The following is a 19,890-nucleotide window of genomic DNA, read 5'->3' on the forward strand; positions in this document are numbered from 1 at the left end:
ATTACTTATGATTTTAACTAAAGTTTATATCTTTATTAAATGAGCTTCCAACAATTTCTTTTTATGCATAAAAACTTAAATTTGAGACTTTAAATTTAGATTTTAAATTATTTTTAGTTAAATCATATAGTTCGAATTCGAGATTTCTGATTAACATTCCGAACCATTCTTGATGAGCTCAAGACTCCCATGTTGCTACTCCGAATCATGCGCTGCTTTTAACACCCTTTTCCCTTTTCTCTCTCTTCTTTCCCATTGTTTCTAATTTTCCATCTAACTTTTTTTTTTGTTGATAAAACCAAGAAAATGGGTACAGCCTATTTTGCTGTTTATGAAGGGAAAAAAGGTTGATTTTTTTTAACAATGCAGAAGGGATAAAAACCAATCAGTTTGGGCAAATATGGTTAAGCAGATTTAGGCATTGCTTCTGTATAAAGTTATAGAGATATATATTTTAATTATAAATGTCTGATTTGGTTGCTCGGACGGGTCGGCATCAACAGCGGTATGAAGAAGGTTATCGACTCATTGCTGGGTACTTCTCTTTTTCTGTTCTTTATGTGTAATGTTTCTGTTTTGTTTGGATTTATTTTGGATTTTGCTCATTTGGGTTTTGTTTGGTTTTGGGAATTTTTCTGTTGAATGTGGGCATTTTGTACATTGGTGTTGATAATTGATGAAGAAGGGTTCTTAAGGAACAAGATGGATTGCAGTTCCTTTTAGTTTAGTGTTTCCTTTGATTGCATTTGTTTAAGGGTTGGGTTTGTGCAGTTTGATTTTAAGAAAGGGGGGTAATTTTTCAGCTTTCTATGGACTAATAAAGTTTAGTATCTTCGAAAAGTTGAAGTCTTTTCGCACCCAAGGGGGTGGTCTAAGGGTCACTGAAGTAGGTTGTGAACCATTAGGTTCAGGTCCAAATCCCAATAGAGATATCTATCTGTCCTAGCTTTGGTGGATTGACAGAGTTGCTTGTTGCGGGTGGGAGGTGGCATGTATCCCGTGGGATTAGTTGAGGTGTGTGAAAGCCCCCGGACAACGATTATCAAAAGAAAAAGTTGAAGTCTTTTCGCACCCAAGGGTGTGGCCTAGTGGTCACTGAAGTGCGTTGAGAACCATGAAGTTCAGGTCCAAATCTCAACTGAGATTGTCATCTGTCCTAGCTTCGGTGGACAGACAGAGCTACCAGATACTTGTTTGTGGTGGGAGGTGGCAGGTTTCATGTGGAATTAGTCGAGGTGTGGCGAAAGCTGGCCCTGACACCAGGGTTATCAAAAAGAAAAGTTGGAGTCTTTTATGAAGAGTAATGCCCAAGAACTGTTGGGACATGTGGGAATAGGCTGGCATTGTTCTCTTCAAGTTGCTTATTTAAAGATAAGTAAAATTTGAGGAGGTAAAGCAGAATAATGACTCTTGGAAAGTTGGAGTAGGAATTGGGTGACCCTGTCTATTTATGTTTTCTCAGTTCCACATAATTTTATGATGAACATAAGATGAAATTTGGAGGCATACTGTCATCATTTAAGCATAAAACAAATTGAAAATTGGGGTTATATGGTGGAAATAACCTTTGTATCCCACTATATCATCTTATAGATTCTTTCGCTGATTCAGTCAGAAGGAGCTATCCTTATCCTTCCCATCATACTTACTATCTCCAAGTTTCCATTCTTATTCTGTTTAATATCTCCTTCAAAGTAGTCTTAACTCATAAGCCATGACATTAAACAAAAATGAAGTTCAAAAAACATGTAGTGTAACTTTCTTTATCCACCAGACGAATGGAAAGATATGAGAGCTACAAGGGCTCGAGCTACTTGACAGCAAATAATATTCATCCTATCACCATCAAAAACTAGTAGTATGACTTCACCAAATAGCCATGGGATGGGATTATTTTTCAGCTAAAAATAATGTGAGAAGGAAAAAGACTGATGGAAGGATTGCTTCCCTTTCTTAGTTGACGGGCATCACACCTTGTTAGCTCTAGGGTTTGGCTTAGTTCTGAGCTATTCAGGCTGCAACTTAGCGTGGTGACATCGACTGGGGCTTCAATGTTCTATATTGTTAAGAATTGTTGGTTTTCGAGTTAAAAATTGTAGTTTTAAGAGTGTGTTATGCACTGAATACTTGATTTAATCTTTGGAAAGTTATAGAAAAGCAACTACACAAAGTAGAAAAATTTAGGTACACAAGATAAATCCTTCGGTGTCTAGAAAATATTGGAATATGATTGTCATAAAAAAAATGCTCTTAGAACAGAAATAGTATGTGGATTTTTATGGAGAAAAGATAATCTTTTTGCTTCTAAAAAGTTAAGTAAGCTCAATTTTCAAATTTTTGCTCTTCTAATTAAATACTAAGCATGTCTTTTGAAGTTGACATATAAGTTCACTTTGTGGCTGTATTTTTCTCCATAATTCAGGTGGTAGATCTGACTTTTTGACTTTGGGGTCTCTTTTTCACAAGTACACTGCATCTTTATATGAGTTTAAGACCTCTGATAGTCGTTATGTCGTTTGACGACTTCCATTTATCAAAGATATTTTGCTTTTTCAAAATCTGAAAACAGTCGGCAACTACTGCATTAACTTCCTGGGTTTGCATTTGAAATCAGAATAATATTGCCTTAGGACCTGTATATTCTGAATTATAACGAGAGTTGTCACAGGTGTATACCATTCAGGTTCAGAGATATGGACCAGAATGGTGATGACACATCTGAAAAGATAGTGGAAGTACTGATGATAAACTCAACGAGCGGGCCTGGTCTTCTGTTTCCAAAGGTGAGAACTGTTCTTTTGGATTTCAAGCAATATGCTAGGGTAGTTCAAATGACTGAAGGTGTTTTATTGGACCAGCCTTAAGTTAACTTATGTGACTTTATCTTCTGATAGATCTAGTGGTTGTGTCCTCTTTACCACTTGGTATTTCAACCTCATAATTAAGAGATTTGCTAACTTTGTTCCACCTTGCTGTCAAGTTGAACCTTACCAAGTTAAATAACTAGAAAGATACCAAGTTTGGCATTTCCAGTAGGTTCTCCTTTTCTATATTTTCTGGGCATCACACATAACTTGATAGGCTTCTTGTTCTTTTCTTTAATTGTTATTTTTTTGTTTATTAGTAGCACCATGATATTGGGGAATAAGATCTTAGTTAATTCTTTTTGTTCGTGTTTATTTTGCCTTTAGTTGACAAGATTTCTGTTAATTGACATTTCTATCTTTTCTATATACAGGGAGGGTGGGAAAATGATGAAACAGTTAAAGAGGCAGCTGTTCGTGAAGCCATAGAGGAGGCTGGAGTTCGTGGGGATATAGTGGTGAGATCATTGTAACCTTTCTTCATTTATTCTGTAGTATTTGGACACGCAAATATGTTATTCCATGTTGCATGGAGGTTCATCATGCTTTAGTGGAGGAAAGATCACTCTTTAGTGATGTATTTGCATGTCAAATGGACCGCAATAGCAACATTTTCTCTGCCTTTGAGCTTTGGATGTGCTCGTGTCTTTTTATTACTTTATCATCTTTAATTCTCTCTGTGCAGAATGTTCTTTTATTATTAATGGAGTGAATTTTTTTACAAGAAAGCATCATATGATGTGATGAAGCTTCAATATGTTTTTTTTAATGAAGTAGGAGGTATTACAAAACACATCAAGAAGGTGCAAAATTTAGCACTGGACAGTGTCTAAATGTGATGCAACAATAATACTTACAAAAGCTGAACTTCTGTTGGAGCATTCTAGGAAAAATATGCTTGTTTTAGTTTAGACTTTAGATTGTCTTGGTGAAAAACTTCAAGTTATCCTCTCTTGATTGGCATAACGTTTTATCTTAAAATAAGTATCTTGTGTAAATAACTTGTAGGTCGTAGCGTCTTTAGAAGTGATGTCATTCCCTTTTCTTTTGTTATCATGTATCTGTTGATTTTATACCTCTTCTTTTTTCAGCATTTTTTGGGATACTACCCCTTTAAAAGCAAAACACTTCAAGACGAGTTCAGTCCAGAAGGTCTGTGTAGAGCTGCCATGTTCGCTTTGTTTGTTAAGGAAGAGCTTGACTGTTGGCCAGAACAGAGCCGCCGGAAAAGAAGTTGGCTGACAATTCCTGAGGCAATTGAATGTTGCCGGCACCCATGGATGAGAAAGGCCCTTGAAGAAGGATTTTCGAAGTGGCATGAGGATGGTATGGTAAGCACCATTAACAACAACGATGACTAGTTTTTCTCTTTAGTCCTCCCTTACCAAAGACTGAAGTTTTTTTAGAACTTTAACGGGTAGAAACAACTATGAAGTTGGATCTTATGTCAAACTATAAATCTTCCAAAAAAAGTGACATGGTCACCATGTTTTGATAACTTATTATCTGGTTCTTGCTTTCCATGAGACTGAAGGTGAATTAGAAAGAAAAGAAACAAGAAAATTATCCCCATCTTTATCATTTTTTTGCTATTGCTAAGCTACATTTTCAGTTATACAAGTGGTGGGACTAACCAAATTAGTTAGATTACCAGATGATGCATTTCTCTGCAACTGTGATTTCATTATAATGACATGCTCAGTATAGCCCCTCTTCCCGGAACTGTGCATGAACGCATAATGCTTCGTGCATTGGACATGCTTATTATGGACATACTACGCGATATAGTGTCCATAATCTGTTGTGGGGAAGGCAAAGAAACTTGTTAAACAGGCCTCGCCATGTGTATGCTTAACAACTGAAAGTTGTGTGATGAATGCCGTTAAACAACACTTGGTTCTTTTTAGTTGTTGCTTAATTATCTTTATAGCCAAAAGTGAAATTTGGTGTAATTCAATATAACTGTATTTGTACCAAATGAATTGCCATAATTATACATTCAGTCTACACTTGAGGGTATAGTATAGTAGTCAATAATGTGGACAGAGTTTCTCGGTAACTATGCTGCTCGGAGATTTCTTCTTATTTCTTCTAGCCTTATTGAATAGAGTTATTTGGTAACTGTGCTGATGGGAGGTAGTGTGAGTGGGTACCTCGTGGAATTTACTGGACACGTGTAGGGGTGTGAAAAAATCGAACCGAAAAAAATGTTATTGGGTTATTGGGTTTTCAATGGGTTTATAAATTCTTTTATTGGGTTTCAAAAAGAATGACTCGTTTCGTTTTTGGCAACACTTTAACTTTTCACGTGGCACGTTTAAGACCACAAGATTAAAGGGCATTTTGGTATATTTGACATAACTTTAATTTAGAACCACAAGATTAATAAGTCTTTTTTTTTCTTAAACTCTGTTCCAAGTCAAACTAGGTCATCCTTTTTGAAACGGAGGGAGTAATAATTTAATATATAATTACACTATAACTATATCACATTATTAGTACTCTATCGATTTCACACTAGGACGCTTTATTAGTTTTTACTATATACCTAAAGATTAAAGAATTGTAGCTATTTTGATTTTAGTTTTAGTTTTAGTTTTAGTCTTGTTGGACTAGTTTATTTTAGTTCATTGTGCTATGTTTTCGTGATAACATGTAATTATAGCCTTCGTACTATATTTTCTCTTATTAATGCAATTTCTCATTATCTTTTTTGTTTCACTATATCAAAGCATTTAGAGAAGTGAAAAACCATAATATTTTATGAATATTTTTTTATTGGATAAATCGAAAACCTGATCGATAATGATCAAAAATTGATAAATTGAAAACCGATAAAGAATATCTTATCGGTTTGTTATATTGGGTTTAACATATTTAAAAATTAAAAATTAATAAATCGAATCGATAATATATAAAATCAAATCGAACCGATTAGTGTACACCCTTAGACACGTGTACAAGTTGACTCCGACATCACGATATTATTTTGAAGCTTATGCATTATATGATTTTAAATTATTTGAATTTCTCTTCTTCCTTTGCCAGAAAGAAATATAAAAGTTAGATTAGAATTGCTTTCTAACTTTAAAAACTTTTGGTCAATTTTAGAAATTAGTCAATCTTTTTAATTGTTGGTCCAGTGTTTGTTACATACAATGTACTAATTATTCTCTCCGTCCAAAATTAGTTATATTTCAATTCTCGAGAGTCAAATTATATTAACTTTAAAAATATATTTTTTCCGTCAAATTGACATGAGTACGATTACAACTTATTATACTTTTAGTATAATTTTTAAATATTTAGATTTTAATTATAAATTATTTAATTTATTTAATCGAATTTAACTTTGAAGATTCTCGACTCTTACTTGGGAATGTTGGAACTAAAGGACTTCATACATTTTTCGAGTGATTTTAGAATTTATCCCAAAAAAAAGGGAAGAAAAAGAAGAGATTCCTACTTTACTTCTTACGTTAAAGTTTTATACTTTTTTCTCGATAATTTGAGATGTATAAAAGTTGATCCAATATTTAGATATAATAACTTATACATTTATAATTCATTATTGTATTTTAAAATAATAAGTTTATATATGATATTTATTAAAATTTAAATAATTTTCACATCCTGAATCAAAAACAATGAATTTAGTTGAATCCTTGATTCAAAAATTGCATAAATTTTGTTATATTGCTAATAATTTGATTAATGTATCCTGCAAATGCATTAATGAAAATCACGAAGCAAAAAGGTTATTGGCTAATGATAAATATCTTTCTAATTCTAATAATAATTTAATTAATTAACGTATCTTGGGAAAAAAAAAGTTGTTTTTTCTAATTTAAAATTCTTTAATAATTTATTAAATTACTTGTGTTGGAAAGTACAAAATAATATTAGCATCTACTATATCTCCCTAGTCAGGCGGCGCTGGAAAAGGAAATACAAATATAGTAATAAAACATTTGTCAATATTGACTAAGTAGCCCATATAGTTTAGTTAATTATAAGTGGTCCACTACTTATCTCTCATTTTTTTAAAAAAAATCGATCGCGTTTTTGATATTCACGTTCAAGTTCGACTATTTCAGATTTACATTGTATAGGGTTCGATTCGGGGGAAAAGTGTTTCCTACCAAGAATGTTTCACATAAAAGCTTAAATCTAACACTTTTAATTATAGAAAAATTAGACTCATCTATTGTATTTCTCTCTCTTTAATAAGAAATGGTCAACTTTACCTATATACTATATGAAATTATGTAATATTATCCTTCGCAAGTTACTATCTAATATTACTTTTGTTCGTTTTTGGTCCTTGACCTTTAATGATAATTTCAGTTTGAAGGTGATTTTATATTGTAATTAGGATAAATTTGAATTTTTTTGCTCAAAGAATTTAAATATATGCGAATTTACCTCTCGTAAATAATGAAAATCAATACGATATGAATAGGTAGGATGAAATATAACAAATGATAAAATTGAATAATTTTAGAATAGTATTTTTTTTATTATTTTTTTTTTTTTTTGGGCTAAGAAGTAACCAAATAGTGCAATCTCTTTAGTTTTTAATTAGTGTTTGAAAATTGGCATTTTTTGTAACAAGGGTGTTCACATCTAGGCATGTAGGGTAAAAGCTTTTGGTCAACATAACCAAATTTATGTCTATTTTGAGAAACATTTATATTGACAATTATTAAAGCCAACTAATTATCATATGTTTGACTATGATGCTTTAATCATTACTATTTTCATTTATGGAATTTTCATCAAAACTTTTCTTCTTTGTTGTTTTCTGTATTCCAAAGTTCCCAACAACTTTTATTTAGTATTCATCCACATCCACCAACGATCATCTACCTATGAATAATTCAAATATTATTGTAATCTTCGTAACGGATTATATAACAGAAATGAGATTGAGCTGATTCATGCATGTATAGAAAATGTGTATGGAGGCATTAATGAGAATGTTTCAAAGCTTGATTATAACGAGTTGTAAAAAAGGTAAAGATAGTCCACAGAAGATCAAAAGAAATAATTAAACATGATATAACACATTTTTAATTTTTTAAAAATATGAGGCATATTAACTCTAGTTAAGAAGATTTTGAAGATCGAGAAGCAGGATAACAAGATTGTAGTGCTTATACGGGGGAGAAGCGGAGTTTTAGTCTCTTCTTCTCCTAATTTAGTAATCTTGCATTTCCAAACATATCCATATACGAATTTCATCTGATCAAACTAATTTCTCCAAAATAAAAAAATCGCCAAATAAATGAACATATTAAAGATAAAAAAATAACAATTACATGAAATTATACTCCTTTTCATTCAAAACCATTAATATTTCACAAACTCAAGGTGTTCAATTTTTTTCTCCAAATCTATCCTTGACATATTCCTAATTCAATAGAATTTTTTTAATGTTGTATATAACAAGCTAAATAAATAAATAAATCATAATTAAAGGATATAAATTAGTCAAAACCCACTACTTCAACTAAAGGGACTCAAGTGAAAACAAAAAAACTTTGGGTGTGTTACATGTAACTTCCAAAACTTGATAAGGAGAATCTGAAATTAGATTGTTTTATTATGTAAGTGCGCTAAATAATTTAGGAATATAATATACCTCTCACTTTTCCTTATTTGTCATTTTAATATATAATATATGAAAAAAAATTTAATTATTTTTTCTTATTTATATTTAAAAATATTAATTACTTTTTTCTCTAAAATCTAAAATATATATACATCAATCAATACAAATATCAAAAGAAAATATCCATATTAGAACGATAGATAAAATTTAAAATAAACAAATAAAAATAATCGGATCGAACAAATATTGATATATATATATATCTCGGTGGCTTAGAAAATGACGTGGGGGCTAGCGTAGTTTGGAATGATCTAAACGTCACGTTTGTCATCTTCCTCTCTCTTTCCCTCGTTGTTCGTGGTCATAAATATATAATATTAAGTAAAATTATACAAAAATTAATTCTGGGTTCGTTGAATTTTGTGTAAAAAATGAGTCTTTATATAGAAAATTCAACTTGAAATTGTTTACTGACCAGTCATTGAACCACTCTAGCTTTGGTTTATTTAGTTTTTATACGAAGTGGGGTTGTAGAAAATTCAATTTTCTTGAGTTTTTTTTTTTATTTATTAATTTTAAGCTTTTGGGTATTAGATATTAACTCATTTTGATGAAGGGGTAGTTGGGTTTTGATAAAGTTTTGACCTTTTTGTTGTTTGAAGTGAGGGTTTATGCACAGCTGTTTTTTTTCTTTTTGGGGTTTTCTTGATTTTAATGGTGTATGTGTTAAAGTTTTAAGCGGTTGCTTTTGGAAGTTTTTGTATTTAGTCAACTGTTTGAAAGGGGTTTGTAGTTTGATTTTGTTATTGTAGAGTTTTTGAGTGTATGAACTGAGGTTGTGGATTGTTGATGATGATGTGAAGATTGGTAGAGAAGGCTATAAGAGTGGTAATTTTGGGATGCCAAGTTTCATTTCTCAGATTCCAGTTTCAAAAAATCACATGTATATCTCTTGACATAAATTCCACTTTTTTTGAATTTCTGTAAATTTTAGTTTGTTCTTTCTAAGTGTTGGATTTGTTTCAGATGGGGATTACTGTTTATTCTTATGTTTATGTTGAAGGATTCGAGTTTTGAGATTGTTGTTATAGGGATTAGGCTATATATCTTTCTGTTTGTTTATGTAAATAAAAATAGAAGTCTCTTATAGTTTGATTCTAATTTGGAGAGGTGACTTTTAATGAGTTTTAGGATAGGAATGAAAAAGGAGAGCTGAACACTCTTTGTTTCAGGAACGGATAGTTCCTGGTAGCGGTGGAGGTAGGATTTTCGTTAAGGGGGTTCAGAAATAAATTTTAACTTTTTATATATCATGTGTTTTCCGGCGAAGGGGATTCAAATGAACCCTCTTCTGCCCCTCTAAGCTTCGCCACTGGTTGTCCAGATCATTGTTTAGGTAAATCAAATATTCCTATTAATACTCCGCTGGTCCTAAGAAACGCGTTAAATTTAATAAGAAGATGAAAGAATGTTCAACCACTTCGTCGTCAAGTTGTTTCTCAGAGTTCCTCCTGAATATTTACAGTGCAAGGTGTTAGTGTAAATCTAGAATTATTATATGTCATGGTTGATATGCTGTATGTGAAGGTGACATCTCCAATTATTAATTCCTGTTTAACAGTATTTTTGGGCTGTAATTTTGGATTTCAGGGGCACAGAAGGGAACAATACAAATACTTCTCGAATGTCTGAATTTGGGGTGCTTGAGCAATATCTTGGATTCCGTATTGGAGATGGTGTTAATGTTAATCGAAGTATGTATTTTTAAGACTAGTCCTGGATGTTCTTGGGCTGCCTATCTTTCCTCTCACTCATCTGATAAAAGAATCTTTTTATGTTTGAGCGTTCTTTAAATTACAGCTTTACAGTAGGCACCAAGTGTGTTTTATCGTTAGTGTTTCTAGTGAGCGTTTGGTTACCGATGATCTCATCAGCAAGTTTTACTTTCTATGCAAATTTGGGTAGTTGAGACTCCGAAAAGTTGAAATGAGCTGAAGAGACTGATCATGGCATAGGACTTCTCTTTGCTTTTCTAGCCAGTCACGTCTAAATGTAGTAAGAGAAGTGGGAATTTGAACTTAACTTAGTTCCAACTGTTAGTGAGAGTTCAAGATTATATAGGGATATGTGGACATGAGGGTCCAACATTGGGTAATTTAACATTGCGGGAATTGCATCATACTATTTTAAGAGCAACTGACCTTGGGCATAACTCTACCCAAAAAACTAGTTCATTCGGTGAGAGTTGCTGAAGACCATATAAAGAAGGTAAAATTAATACCCTTGACCTATGTGGTACCGTAAAGTACGACTCCTCTTTATAGATAATATTTGAAAAAGTAATATTCTTATGTGGATATCTATAGGTTTGGAAAATATATTCGACGCATAGTATATGAACTAACCTCTATATAGATAATATAAGAAAAGTAATATTCCCATTTATGTATATAAGCACATAGTATATGTAGTAACCTCTTTGTAGATGATCTACGAAAAAGTAACATTCCTGTGTAGATATCTATAGTTTGGAAAATATATTCGAGCGCATAGTATTTGAAGTAAATAATGTTTTGTGGTGTTGAGATAGCTAATTTGGATTAAGAAGACTAAGTTCATTGTTCCAAATATTTGATATATCTTGAACTGGGTCTTCCTATTTGGACAATGTTAAATAAGAGATAAATTAGTATTATTCCAGGAAGGTTGGATTTGGCACCAACAAACAAATGGGAATTGTTTTTTGTACTAATATGGGTGCAAGACATATGACCTTTTTACATAAAAAAGTAGCAGTGTCAAGAAAAAGTTCTGATTGCTTTAAAATTTGGATTAGTTCTAACTGCACTGTTAAAAAATTAGGTCAAAAGCACGGACTTCATAAGTTATGTACCTGATGGTCATTTGCACAATTTGCTCTTATTTCCTGATCTATCTATATTTAATACAGTCGCCACCATCTGGTTTTGTGTTTGTCATTTTCGGATTACAATGTAATGTAAAGATGGGTACTCCCTCCGTTTCAATTTGTTTGTCTTATGTTCTTTTATAACCCATTTAAAAAAGAACGCCTCCTTTTTGACAACTCTTATATTTTCACTTCACATGACATGTTTAAGACCACAAGATTAAAAGACATTTTGGTACATTCAACATATGAGTTCAAACCACAAGATTCAAGTCCTCTTTACTTCTTAAACTTTGTGCCACGTCGAAACTAGGCAAACAAATTAAAAAAAGGGAGTACCTATCAAACATAATGTGAAGATATTGCAAACAATAGCCAAAAAATGACGGAGAGCATGGAGGACAAGGATAATTGGGGTTTTATTCCTTTGTGCTCTTCAGACAAACTGGCCTGTCAATGTAGCTTCCGGCGTGAAAGAACTAACTTATGGTATAATAAACTGGATTTCTGTTCTCCAAATTCTCGATATTATTGAACCTAAATGTTTAGACTGATGTTTGAAAGTGGTACGGATCCCCCTTATTAGAGAACTGTGGTTGCAATGGTATTCTTGAGCTTGATGTCAACTGTAGTAGGAATGCTAGATTTTACTGACAAGCACTTGTGTTTCTTTTCTAGTGTTCAGTTATATGTGAACCATAATTGTCCAGGAACTTGTCTCACTTATGTGAAGGCTGACCATTTCCTGTGTAGTATGATTGATGAATATATCTTTTGTTGGTTTAGGTCCCCTATTTAATTCTACATCTGCAGCTAATCCAGCAGTGGGATTTGACGTCTCTGGAACCATCAATAGGGTAATTACGGCATTTAATCTCTCTACATTTCTTCCTAAGAGAAGTAGAAACTGTTTATCTGATATTGCCAGAGATGTCCACAGACTGAGGGCAAGGCATTTAAGCTTATTTTGATATATTTTTTTTCCTATTGAGCTTGCAGAATTTAGCTCCTTCAAATACAAGTTTGTCTACTGCTGCTCCAGGATCTCATGTAATACAATTGCAATCAAACTTAGTTCCTGCAGCCGGCACTCATCCTGAGAATTGGGGCGAATCCAACATGGCAGATTCTGGTTCTCGCACTGATACTTCAACTGACATGGATGGAGATGATAGAAATCAAAGGGTAATTTACTCTGCTTGTCTCAGTTTCATCGCCTAGCCTCTCTTAGTCCATTTCTCTTTGGTTTGTAAAGACCTGCAATGTCTTGGAATTTATCTTGATTTGAGTAAGAATAAAATTTAACCGAAGCAAAGAGTCAAGGGGCCATCTAGGCAAACCAACAAGTATGGACTGGGGTTTTGGTTGTTGTTATTGCACTTGGCCACTTACATAAAGTGAAATGTTTATTTTGAGTCATTTTGTTCTATTTGGGTCTACGCTGATCAGACTTGGGTTCGGGCATCCGACTTGGTTGGTGCCTATGGAAAATTCAGATTCTTTATCACATAAATTTTAGGATTCAAGGGTATGGATCCGAGTACTGATACAGGTGCTGGGATATGACCAATAACTGTTTATTATGATATATAAAGTTATATTTCAAATTTTCAATTAGTTGAAGTTATTGAACATAAATTAATAGAAGTTCATTCCTTATAAACACGAATATTTTGTTCTTTTCTCACGCAATAGAAAAGGGTTCTCATACTTCACATTTTTTGAGACTGACCACATACTTTATCTATATTTATGACATAAAACCAAAAATCAAACTAAATACCAGATCAATTTATACTTCTCGGTCTAGAATGTGGCAAAGTACCCAAGATAAGTTGACCCAATCTGCTATAGATCCCACAACCCACACCTATGTCGTGTCAACTCGGGTACGGTGGAGATTTTGAAGAGTGCTTGCAACATAGATTTGGTCACTTGTATGTCCTTGTAAGAAAAAGAGTGAAATTTGGAGAATCTCTGGTTATCGAGAACTCTAATTTTCCTTGAATGATTAGCACTATTCCTTTCCCATCTTATATGATTCTTTTCTGTTTGGGATGTCTCAAAATGTTTGACATATTCCATCTCTGCAACTTTCACATCTGTCAAGAATCCAAATTGGTTAAGGTAATCAAATTTCAAACTTCAATCATATTTTTTATTTGTTAGATGAACTTTTCAATCATTATTACTTGAATTCTGCGACCCGTAAATTTCAAAATAAATGGAATGGAGTGTGTATTATTGAATTATTAATCCAAAATATAAGACTATAATTTGTATTGTAGAGAAATGGATAAGTGGAATAGATACAGAGGATTCATGTTAACCAATCCCAAACTAGCTGTTATTGAGCAATAATTGGTAATTGTCTAGGTTTCATCACTTCAGTTTCATACTTGAGTTTTTGGTTCACAAATATGTAATTTTATTGAACTGAACAGTTTGTACATGTAACATACACTTTCTCCTTAAGAAACAAGGTGATTTTTGTATTCTTTGTGGACCTTTTAGTTTCAGTGATTGTTAATGCAGACTTTTAGTTTCAAACTTCCAATAATTGTTATTGCATGCCTAAAAATGAAGCGGAAACTTCTTTATCATAATCTGGTTTGTGTTCTTACATTTCAGTCATGTATGAAAATTCTTTTCCATTATGCAGATTGAGACGGGTCAATCCAGGGCTATTGCAGCTTCTGATTCCAGTGACAAATCAAAAGAAAAAGTCTTGGATCAGAAGGTTCATTTCTCACTATTTAGTCTTAGAAGAGGAGAACTCATGTTCCTTTCTTATTTTCGTTTTGCTTATCATCACTTCTTGCAGACATTGCGGAGACTTGCCCAAAATCGTGAAGCTGCTAGAAAAAGTAGATTGAGGAAAAAAGTAAACCTTTCTTCTCTCATTCTCCACACCAGTTTGTCATTTTAGTATATTAGGGATGCTGAAGAGAATATGTCAGATGATTATTTCTCACTCGTCTTAAATGACTAATTCCGTACTTGCTTATGCTGCAGGCATATGTTCAACAGCTGGAGAATAGTCGGTTGAAGCTATCACAGTTGGAGCAGGACCTTCAGCGAGCACGTCAACAGGTATTTGCGTCTTCCTTTCATGTGCTTTCGGGAGGACAACTTGAGGAGGTTCCACAATCTTCTCTTATTTTGTTTTTTTGTGCAACTGAAGGGGAAGTACATTTCAAACATGGCAGATCAATCAAATGGAGCGGGCGCCAGTGGTATGTCCTTCTCTTGTAGCTCCCTTTTTTCATTTCAACAAACAAGAAAATTGATGGGCTTCTTCTAGATCTGTTGAGGAAGTATCACTTCTTGATGCTAAATTGAGCTAGGAGTGGGTTGTTATTTCATGTTTCTTGCATTTGAATCTGTTACCATCTGTTGTCGTTAGTTTTCAGTTGCTACATTATTTCTTTTTTATTATTGTTCATCTTCTGGAAGTCCTGTATTGCTTTCCATATTAATTGACCTGTTTTCTCCACTGCCATATCTCCTTTACCCCAGCCACTTTGATTTGCTGCACTTAAGCCGAAGGTCTTTCTAAAATAGTATCTCTATCTCTACGAGGTAGGGGTAAGGTCTGCGCATTCTATTCTCTCCCCAGAACCCACTTGTGGGATTACTCCCAGCAGGACAGACTACACTTGATGTAATAAAGACTTGTTCTAGGAAGAACAAAACTGGGTATGTTGTTGTTGCAACTTCCGTAGTTTGACAATACTCTTTATTGTATCAGCTATGATATCTTTAAGATCATCTAGATGTGCCTCTCATAGGTGACTATGACAGGATTTGGGTAGTTCTAGGAAATTTTGGGTGGAATTTGAATGGTTGGTTTCATTAGACAGATGAGCATCCACCATATTGCAGTCAAAACAGATATATATACATGATGGCACTTTATGCACCTTTCAGCCTTTCCAGGAATAGTTTGTCTCACATATTTTCTGTGTCGCATGGTCTGTGTTTAGGAAGCAAATAAGACGGAAATAATGTGTGTTTTTAATTGAAGGAGATTGTTAGAACTTCAATTTTCTTGAGTTTCCCTGATTAACTGGATTCAATTAATGAGATAACTTGTGAAATCCATCTGCGTGTCGATACACTGTGGATGACATTTAATTAAAAATTGAGGAACAAAGTAAACTGCAACTTTCAATTGGTAATTGGTTCGTGTTCGTAAGTCTCACACTTGTGATGGTTGCTACGATTAAGATAATGAATGAATCGGTTGCTGCTTTATGCACTCAGTTAAATACATGACTTTTTTTGTATTAGGCTGGCCATTCTTAATAGGATAACGTTCAACCCCTAATTTCTGATTGCACTGAAAAAGTTGTTTTCTCGTGGTAAGATAACCTTTCAGATACTGCTGTTCTGCAGGGACCTTAGCATTTGATGCAGAATATAGTCGATGGTTAGAAGAACACAACAAACACATCAATGAATTGAGAACCGCTGTCAATTCACATGCAAGTGACCCTGAACTGCGAAGTATTGTGAATAATGTCACTGCACATTACGATGAGGTCTTTAGGGTGAAAGGAAATGCAGCCAAGGCGGACGTATTCCATGTCTTGTCAGGGATGTGGAAAACCCCTGCCGAGCGATGTTTTATGTGGATTGGTGGCTTCCGCCCCTCGGAACTTCTTAAGGTGACCTCTTCTTGTTTTCATGTGTTCAATTTTGCATCGGTTCTTGTATATTTCCAGTCTAGGCTTTTCCTGTAAAGGATTATAAAGAGCCGTTATGCTGCTTGATCATGTATGAAAAGGTCCTATTATTAGCAGGACTGATAAGTTCTTAGTAGTGTGGATTCAGTGATTTATGCCTGTGAAATTTACTTGCTAAATATTGGATGGTTTCACTTTCCGAACGAATTTGCTAAATGTTGGATGGTTTCACTTTCCGAACGAATGAGGTGCCGTGTAGTGTACAATTGCATTTTTATGTCATTATCCTCTATAACACCATCACTGTAGTCTCGTGACCTTGGTTCTGTCATTCTCCTTCAAATGGCATGGACTTACATTTATTGTACTGAAGCTTTTGATTTTCTTCTTGTGTTCACTGGCATAATAGCGACTCTATAGAAAACCTGATGCCTAGAAGCAAAAACTTGGATGAAATTTGTGTGATTATCTCTATCTATCCCGGATGAGGTTTCCTGAGCTTCTCCAGCTTGGTGATGTTAGCAGACTTCCAGTGGCATCTGATGTTAATATGCTTTCACTCTGTCCGTTCACGGATGTTTGTGCAGGAATTATATCAGTGCTGTACATTATATTTTCCTCTGTTCTTGTGTCATTTGTTCACGCGTCAATCAGATGTTGACAATTTAAGAACTTCAAGTTGCTTCTGTAGATAACACCCTTCTGTGTATGAGTTTCTTTATAACCAATTAGGCATTATTTCTTTATAACTATCTAATCCGTAGGCTGAGATGTTCGACATGTAAAGAGAAGGTGCGTGGATGCGCCAGTAAGGGAGTGTGGGAAATTGATTGTTAAATAGGAGAGGGAGAGGTAGGCCGAGGAAGACTGGGGAGGTGATAAGACAAGACATGACACAACTTCAGCTTAGTAGGTAGCGAGTACGTAACGGAGTGTTGTCACACTTTGCGTGGGAGAGGCAGGGCCTAGCCTCCTCTACGCTTCTCCTTATTAGTAGTATTATTTAGTAATCACGTAGTTTCCTTTACTTTAATGTGTATTGCTATCTTTTGCTATTCCTTTTCGTCATTTGCTCTGTACCTTGCAATTTTGTTGCTACCATGCTTCAAATTATTTTCTTTTTATTTTGAGTCGAGGGTCTATCATAAACAACCTCTCTATCCGCAAAGGTAGGGGTAAGGTCTGCGTACGTCCTACCCTCTCCTCTCCTCTCCTGACTCCACTTGTGTGATTACGCTGGGTATGCTGTTGTCTCATTTTTCATGAAAAGATTTCTTTGGTAATGCAGCTTCTAGTCAATCAGTTGGAGCCTCTAACCGAGCAACAGTTAGCTGGCATTTACAACTTGCAGCAGTCATCCCATCAAGCAGAAGATGCCCTTTCACAAGGTATGGAGGCGTTGCAGCAATCCTTGGCAGAGACATTAGCTAACGGATCTCCTGCTACTGAAGGGTCATCAGGAGATGTAGCTAATTATATGGGTCAGATGGCAATGGCTATGGGGAAATTAGGGACTCTTGAAGGTTTTCTCCGTCAGGTAACTCTATTTTTAGCGGCTGCTTCCTTTTTTGTTTGTTTTAATTGTTTACAATATATAAGCTGCAAATGCTCGTTCAGTTGTTTGAACATGTGGAAGTCGGGGGCAAGCAATTGTTGTTCTGGAGGTCTTTGTAACTGCAACCAGCATGCATTGCCCACAGAATCTTCAGAATGTCTTGTTTGTATTGGTCTTTGGAAAAAAAATTTCTGGATACTTTGAGGTCATAAAATAACCGAAGGGTTATGTTCTCCAACGTTCTTAAATCAACAATTGTCCTTCTGTCTCATGCTTGTATCTCTCTTGTGAATCATATGATTCAAGACAGCCAGTCATGTTCAGATATTTCTGGTTTGTTATATTAGTTTTATGTCGTCACTGGAGGCAAATTACGTGATGCTAAACGTCGTTGCATCTTTCTGGCTCTTTTAACAGGCGGACAACCTGCGTCAACAAACATTGCAACAAATGCATCGCATATTGACAACCAGACAATCAGCCCGTGCTCTTCTTGCAATAAGTGAATACTTCTCACGTCTTCGAGCTCTCAGCTCTCTTTGGCTTGCCAGACCACGAGAGCAATAAGTATGACATGCATCTCGATATTCTACTGAAACTCAGATATACTACTTCGATACACTGGCCGTTATATGAGATCCAGCAAAGTTACTATATATAAAGTGGTATTGTATGTGCTTGTGGAAGTGCAGAATTTGTTTTCTCTCTCTTTAGGTTTATAGAATGCCAAGATTTTACTTTGTGACTTAGGAAACCAATAATGTACCTGTGTTTTTAGCTTTATAAGGAAAAAGTTTAGGGATTTTAAGAAGTGTAATAGATATTTTTAGATACTTTAGAAAGTTTTATGCTTAATCAAATTATAGCTTGTGACTACAAAAGTTTCTCTTCTGATATGTTGGCAAAATATACAAGCAGTTTATCATTTTTCCCTTGTATATTTCTGCAAGAAATGTTAAAATCTGTTGTTATATATCTTTCCATAAAATCTAATTACACCAACTAACTTGTGAAAAAATAAGGATGAATATGTTGATATATTTCTTTTTCTTCATCTTTATACTCGTGTTTTCTGAATTATAAATGTCATACTCTATTTTTCAAGGTCAAGTTGAACTATTTTGAAGAGTAAAAATATGTAGATTGCTAGATTGTTTTTTAGAAAAATACTGATATCTCAAATTGTCGATGTAGCGATGAAGAACGACCACTTTATTCATATATTACATTCATCATATAATACAATATGATATATTATCGAAATATGCATAAGTTCCATTCAAACAATGAATTTTGTCCCACATCATCATCAAGGAGAAAGCAGAGCAAAAGTTGTAGTACAAGTAATGGGCTGAGCATACTGGAAAACATACTTACCTGGACGGGGTCAATGGGCGATCAATAAGACTCATGGCCTAGGCCTGTGACCTACATTGCACTTTGGAGGGGTGCATGCCTAAGGTCGGCCCAAGTGGTCGAGCCTACGTCATAATTTGTTGCTGTGGGGGCCTGCGTTCGCGCGGCCCCTGCCCAATGCTAAGACCTAAATTTGTTTGGCCCTAATTTAAGCATGACTTTATAATTGGGCTCCAAAATATATTAAATTGTCATATTATATATTAAGTGTGAATACCAAAATATAGGAAAATAAATATAGTTTGAATATGTCATGCAACATTCATAAAGAAAAAAATTGGTTAAACAAAATAAAATGCTAATAAGAAATGCTCATGTTATAATGTGAGTGAAATGTTAAGTACTTTGAAGTTACTATATAGTGTGATATATATATATGATTTTAAAACCCATAAATCCTTAACTAAAACTCCCTGTGTCAAATGGTCACAGATCATCAGACTCGGTTTCCTTTTGAGTAGCCAAAAGATTCAGTAGTACGAACCGATTAAACAGATCCTGTTCAAATAAGTGCATATTACTTAGTTTCTCCATTAAGTAGCATTCTCCGTATCAGTGTTTTGGCGATGTGGGATAAGGAGAAAGTTTGCTGCATTTCTTATCAGATTGTGAAGGCCCTTTTGAGAAGTTGTTCATATATGAATTTATTTCAACTGTTCTCAATATAGCTGTTGTTTCTACACTTAATTTTGATGCTTCTTGTATGCATTTTGTTCTTTGTTGGATTTTGGATATGAGCTAGTGTATTACCGTGTTTGATGTCATTATCCATCACCAATGCATCACAGAACTCGGCCTTTGTCAGTGGTCTTCTAATGTGACATAATGTTGTTTTGTTCTCGATG

General features: G+C 34.3%; 2 protein-coding genes and 1 non-coding gene across 4 annotated transcripts; all 3 read left to right on the forward strand.

Moving 5' to 3' along the window:
* The first annotated feature begins 157 nt into the window (after nt 1–157).
* LOC107032302 (nudix hydrolase 16, mitochondrial-like) lies at nt 158–4,467 on the forward strand. Its single transcript, XM_015233892.2, has 4 exons — nt 158–535; nt 2,669–2,783; nt 3,239–3,322; nt 3,956–4,467. The coding sequence occupies exons 1-4, from the start codon at nt 465–467 to the stop codon at nt 4,223–4,225; spliced, it is 540 nt and encodes a 179-aa protein (XP_015089378.1). The 5' UTR covers nt 158–464; the 3' UTR covers nt 4,226–4,467.
* Nucleotides 4,468–8,764: 4,297 nt separating this feature from the next.
* Nucleotides 8,765–18,556, forward strand: LOC107002461 (TGACG-sequence-specific DNA-binding protein TGA-2.1). 2 transcript variants are annotated; one of them, XM_015200501.2, is made up of 11 exons: nt 8,765–9,421; nt 10,129–10,232; nt 12,173–12,243; nt 12,386–12,571; nt 14,049–14,126; nt 14,211–14,270; nt 14,402–14,479; nt 14,571–14,622; nt 15,785–16,056; nt 17,363–17,611; nt 18,047–18,556. In XM_015200501.2, exons 1-11 carry the CDS (start codon nt 9,378–9,380, stop codon nt 18,194–18,196), a joined length of 1,344 nt encoding a protein of 447 aa, XP_015055987.1. In that variant the 5' UTR covers nt 8,765–9,377; the 3' UTR covers nt 18,197–18,556. The 2 variants fall into 2 exon arrangements, with proteins under 2 accessions (XP_015055987.1, XP_027768139.1); XM_027912338.1 differs by lacking the exons at nt 8,765–9,421; nt 10,129–10,232 and adding an exon at nt 10,291–10,746 and having other exon boundaries at nt 18,047–18,554.
* A 442-nt stretch (nt 18,557–18,998) lies between these two features.
* On the forward strand, nt 18,999–19,159 carry LOC114074556. The gene has a single exon (XR_003574978.1). It is a non-coding gene; the product is annotated as a U1 spliceosomal RNA (small nuclear RNA).
* The last annotated feature ends 731 nt before the right edge of the window (nt 19,160–19,890 follow it).

The sequence above is a fragment of the Solanum pennellii genome, chromosome 10, assembly GCF_001406875.1.
Source record: "Solanum pennellii chromosome 10, SPENNV200".
Taxonomy (NCBI): domain Eukaryota; kingdom Viridiplantae; phylum Streptophyta; class Magnoliopsida; order Solanales; family Solanaceae; genus Solanum; species Solanum pennellii.

Coding starts and splice junctions, on each gene's coding strand:
- LOC107002461 (XM_015200501.2), top strand. CDS start 9,378: ATGCCAAGTTTCATTTCTCAGATTCCAGTTTCAAAAAATCACAT. Junction 14,271..14,401: donor AAAGTAGATTGAGGAAAAAA/GTAAACCTTTCT, acceptor CTTATGCTGCAG/GCATATGTTCAACAGCTGGA. Junction 16,057..17,362: donor GCCCCTCGGAACTTCTTAAG/GTGACCTCTTCT, acceptor TTGGTAATGCAG/CTTCTAGTCAATCAGTTGGA.
- LOC107032302 (XM_015233892.2), top strand. CDS start 465: ATGTCTGATTTGGTTGCTCGGACGGGTCGGCATCAACAGCGGTATGAA. Junction 536..2,668: donor GGTTATCGACTCATTGCTGG/GTACTTCTCTTT, acceptor GAGTTGTCACAG/GTGTATACCATTCAGGTTCA. Junction 2,784..3,238: donor CTGGTCTTCTGTTTCCAAAG/GTGAGAACTGTT, acceptor TTCTATATACAG/GGAGGGTGGGAAAATGATGA.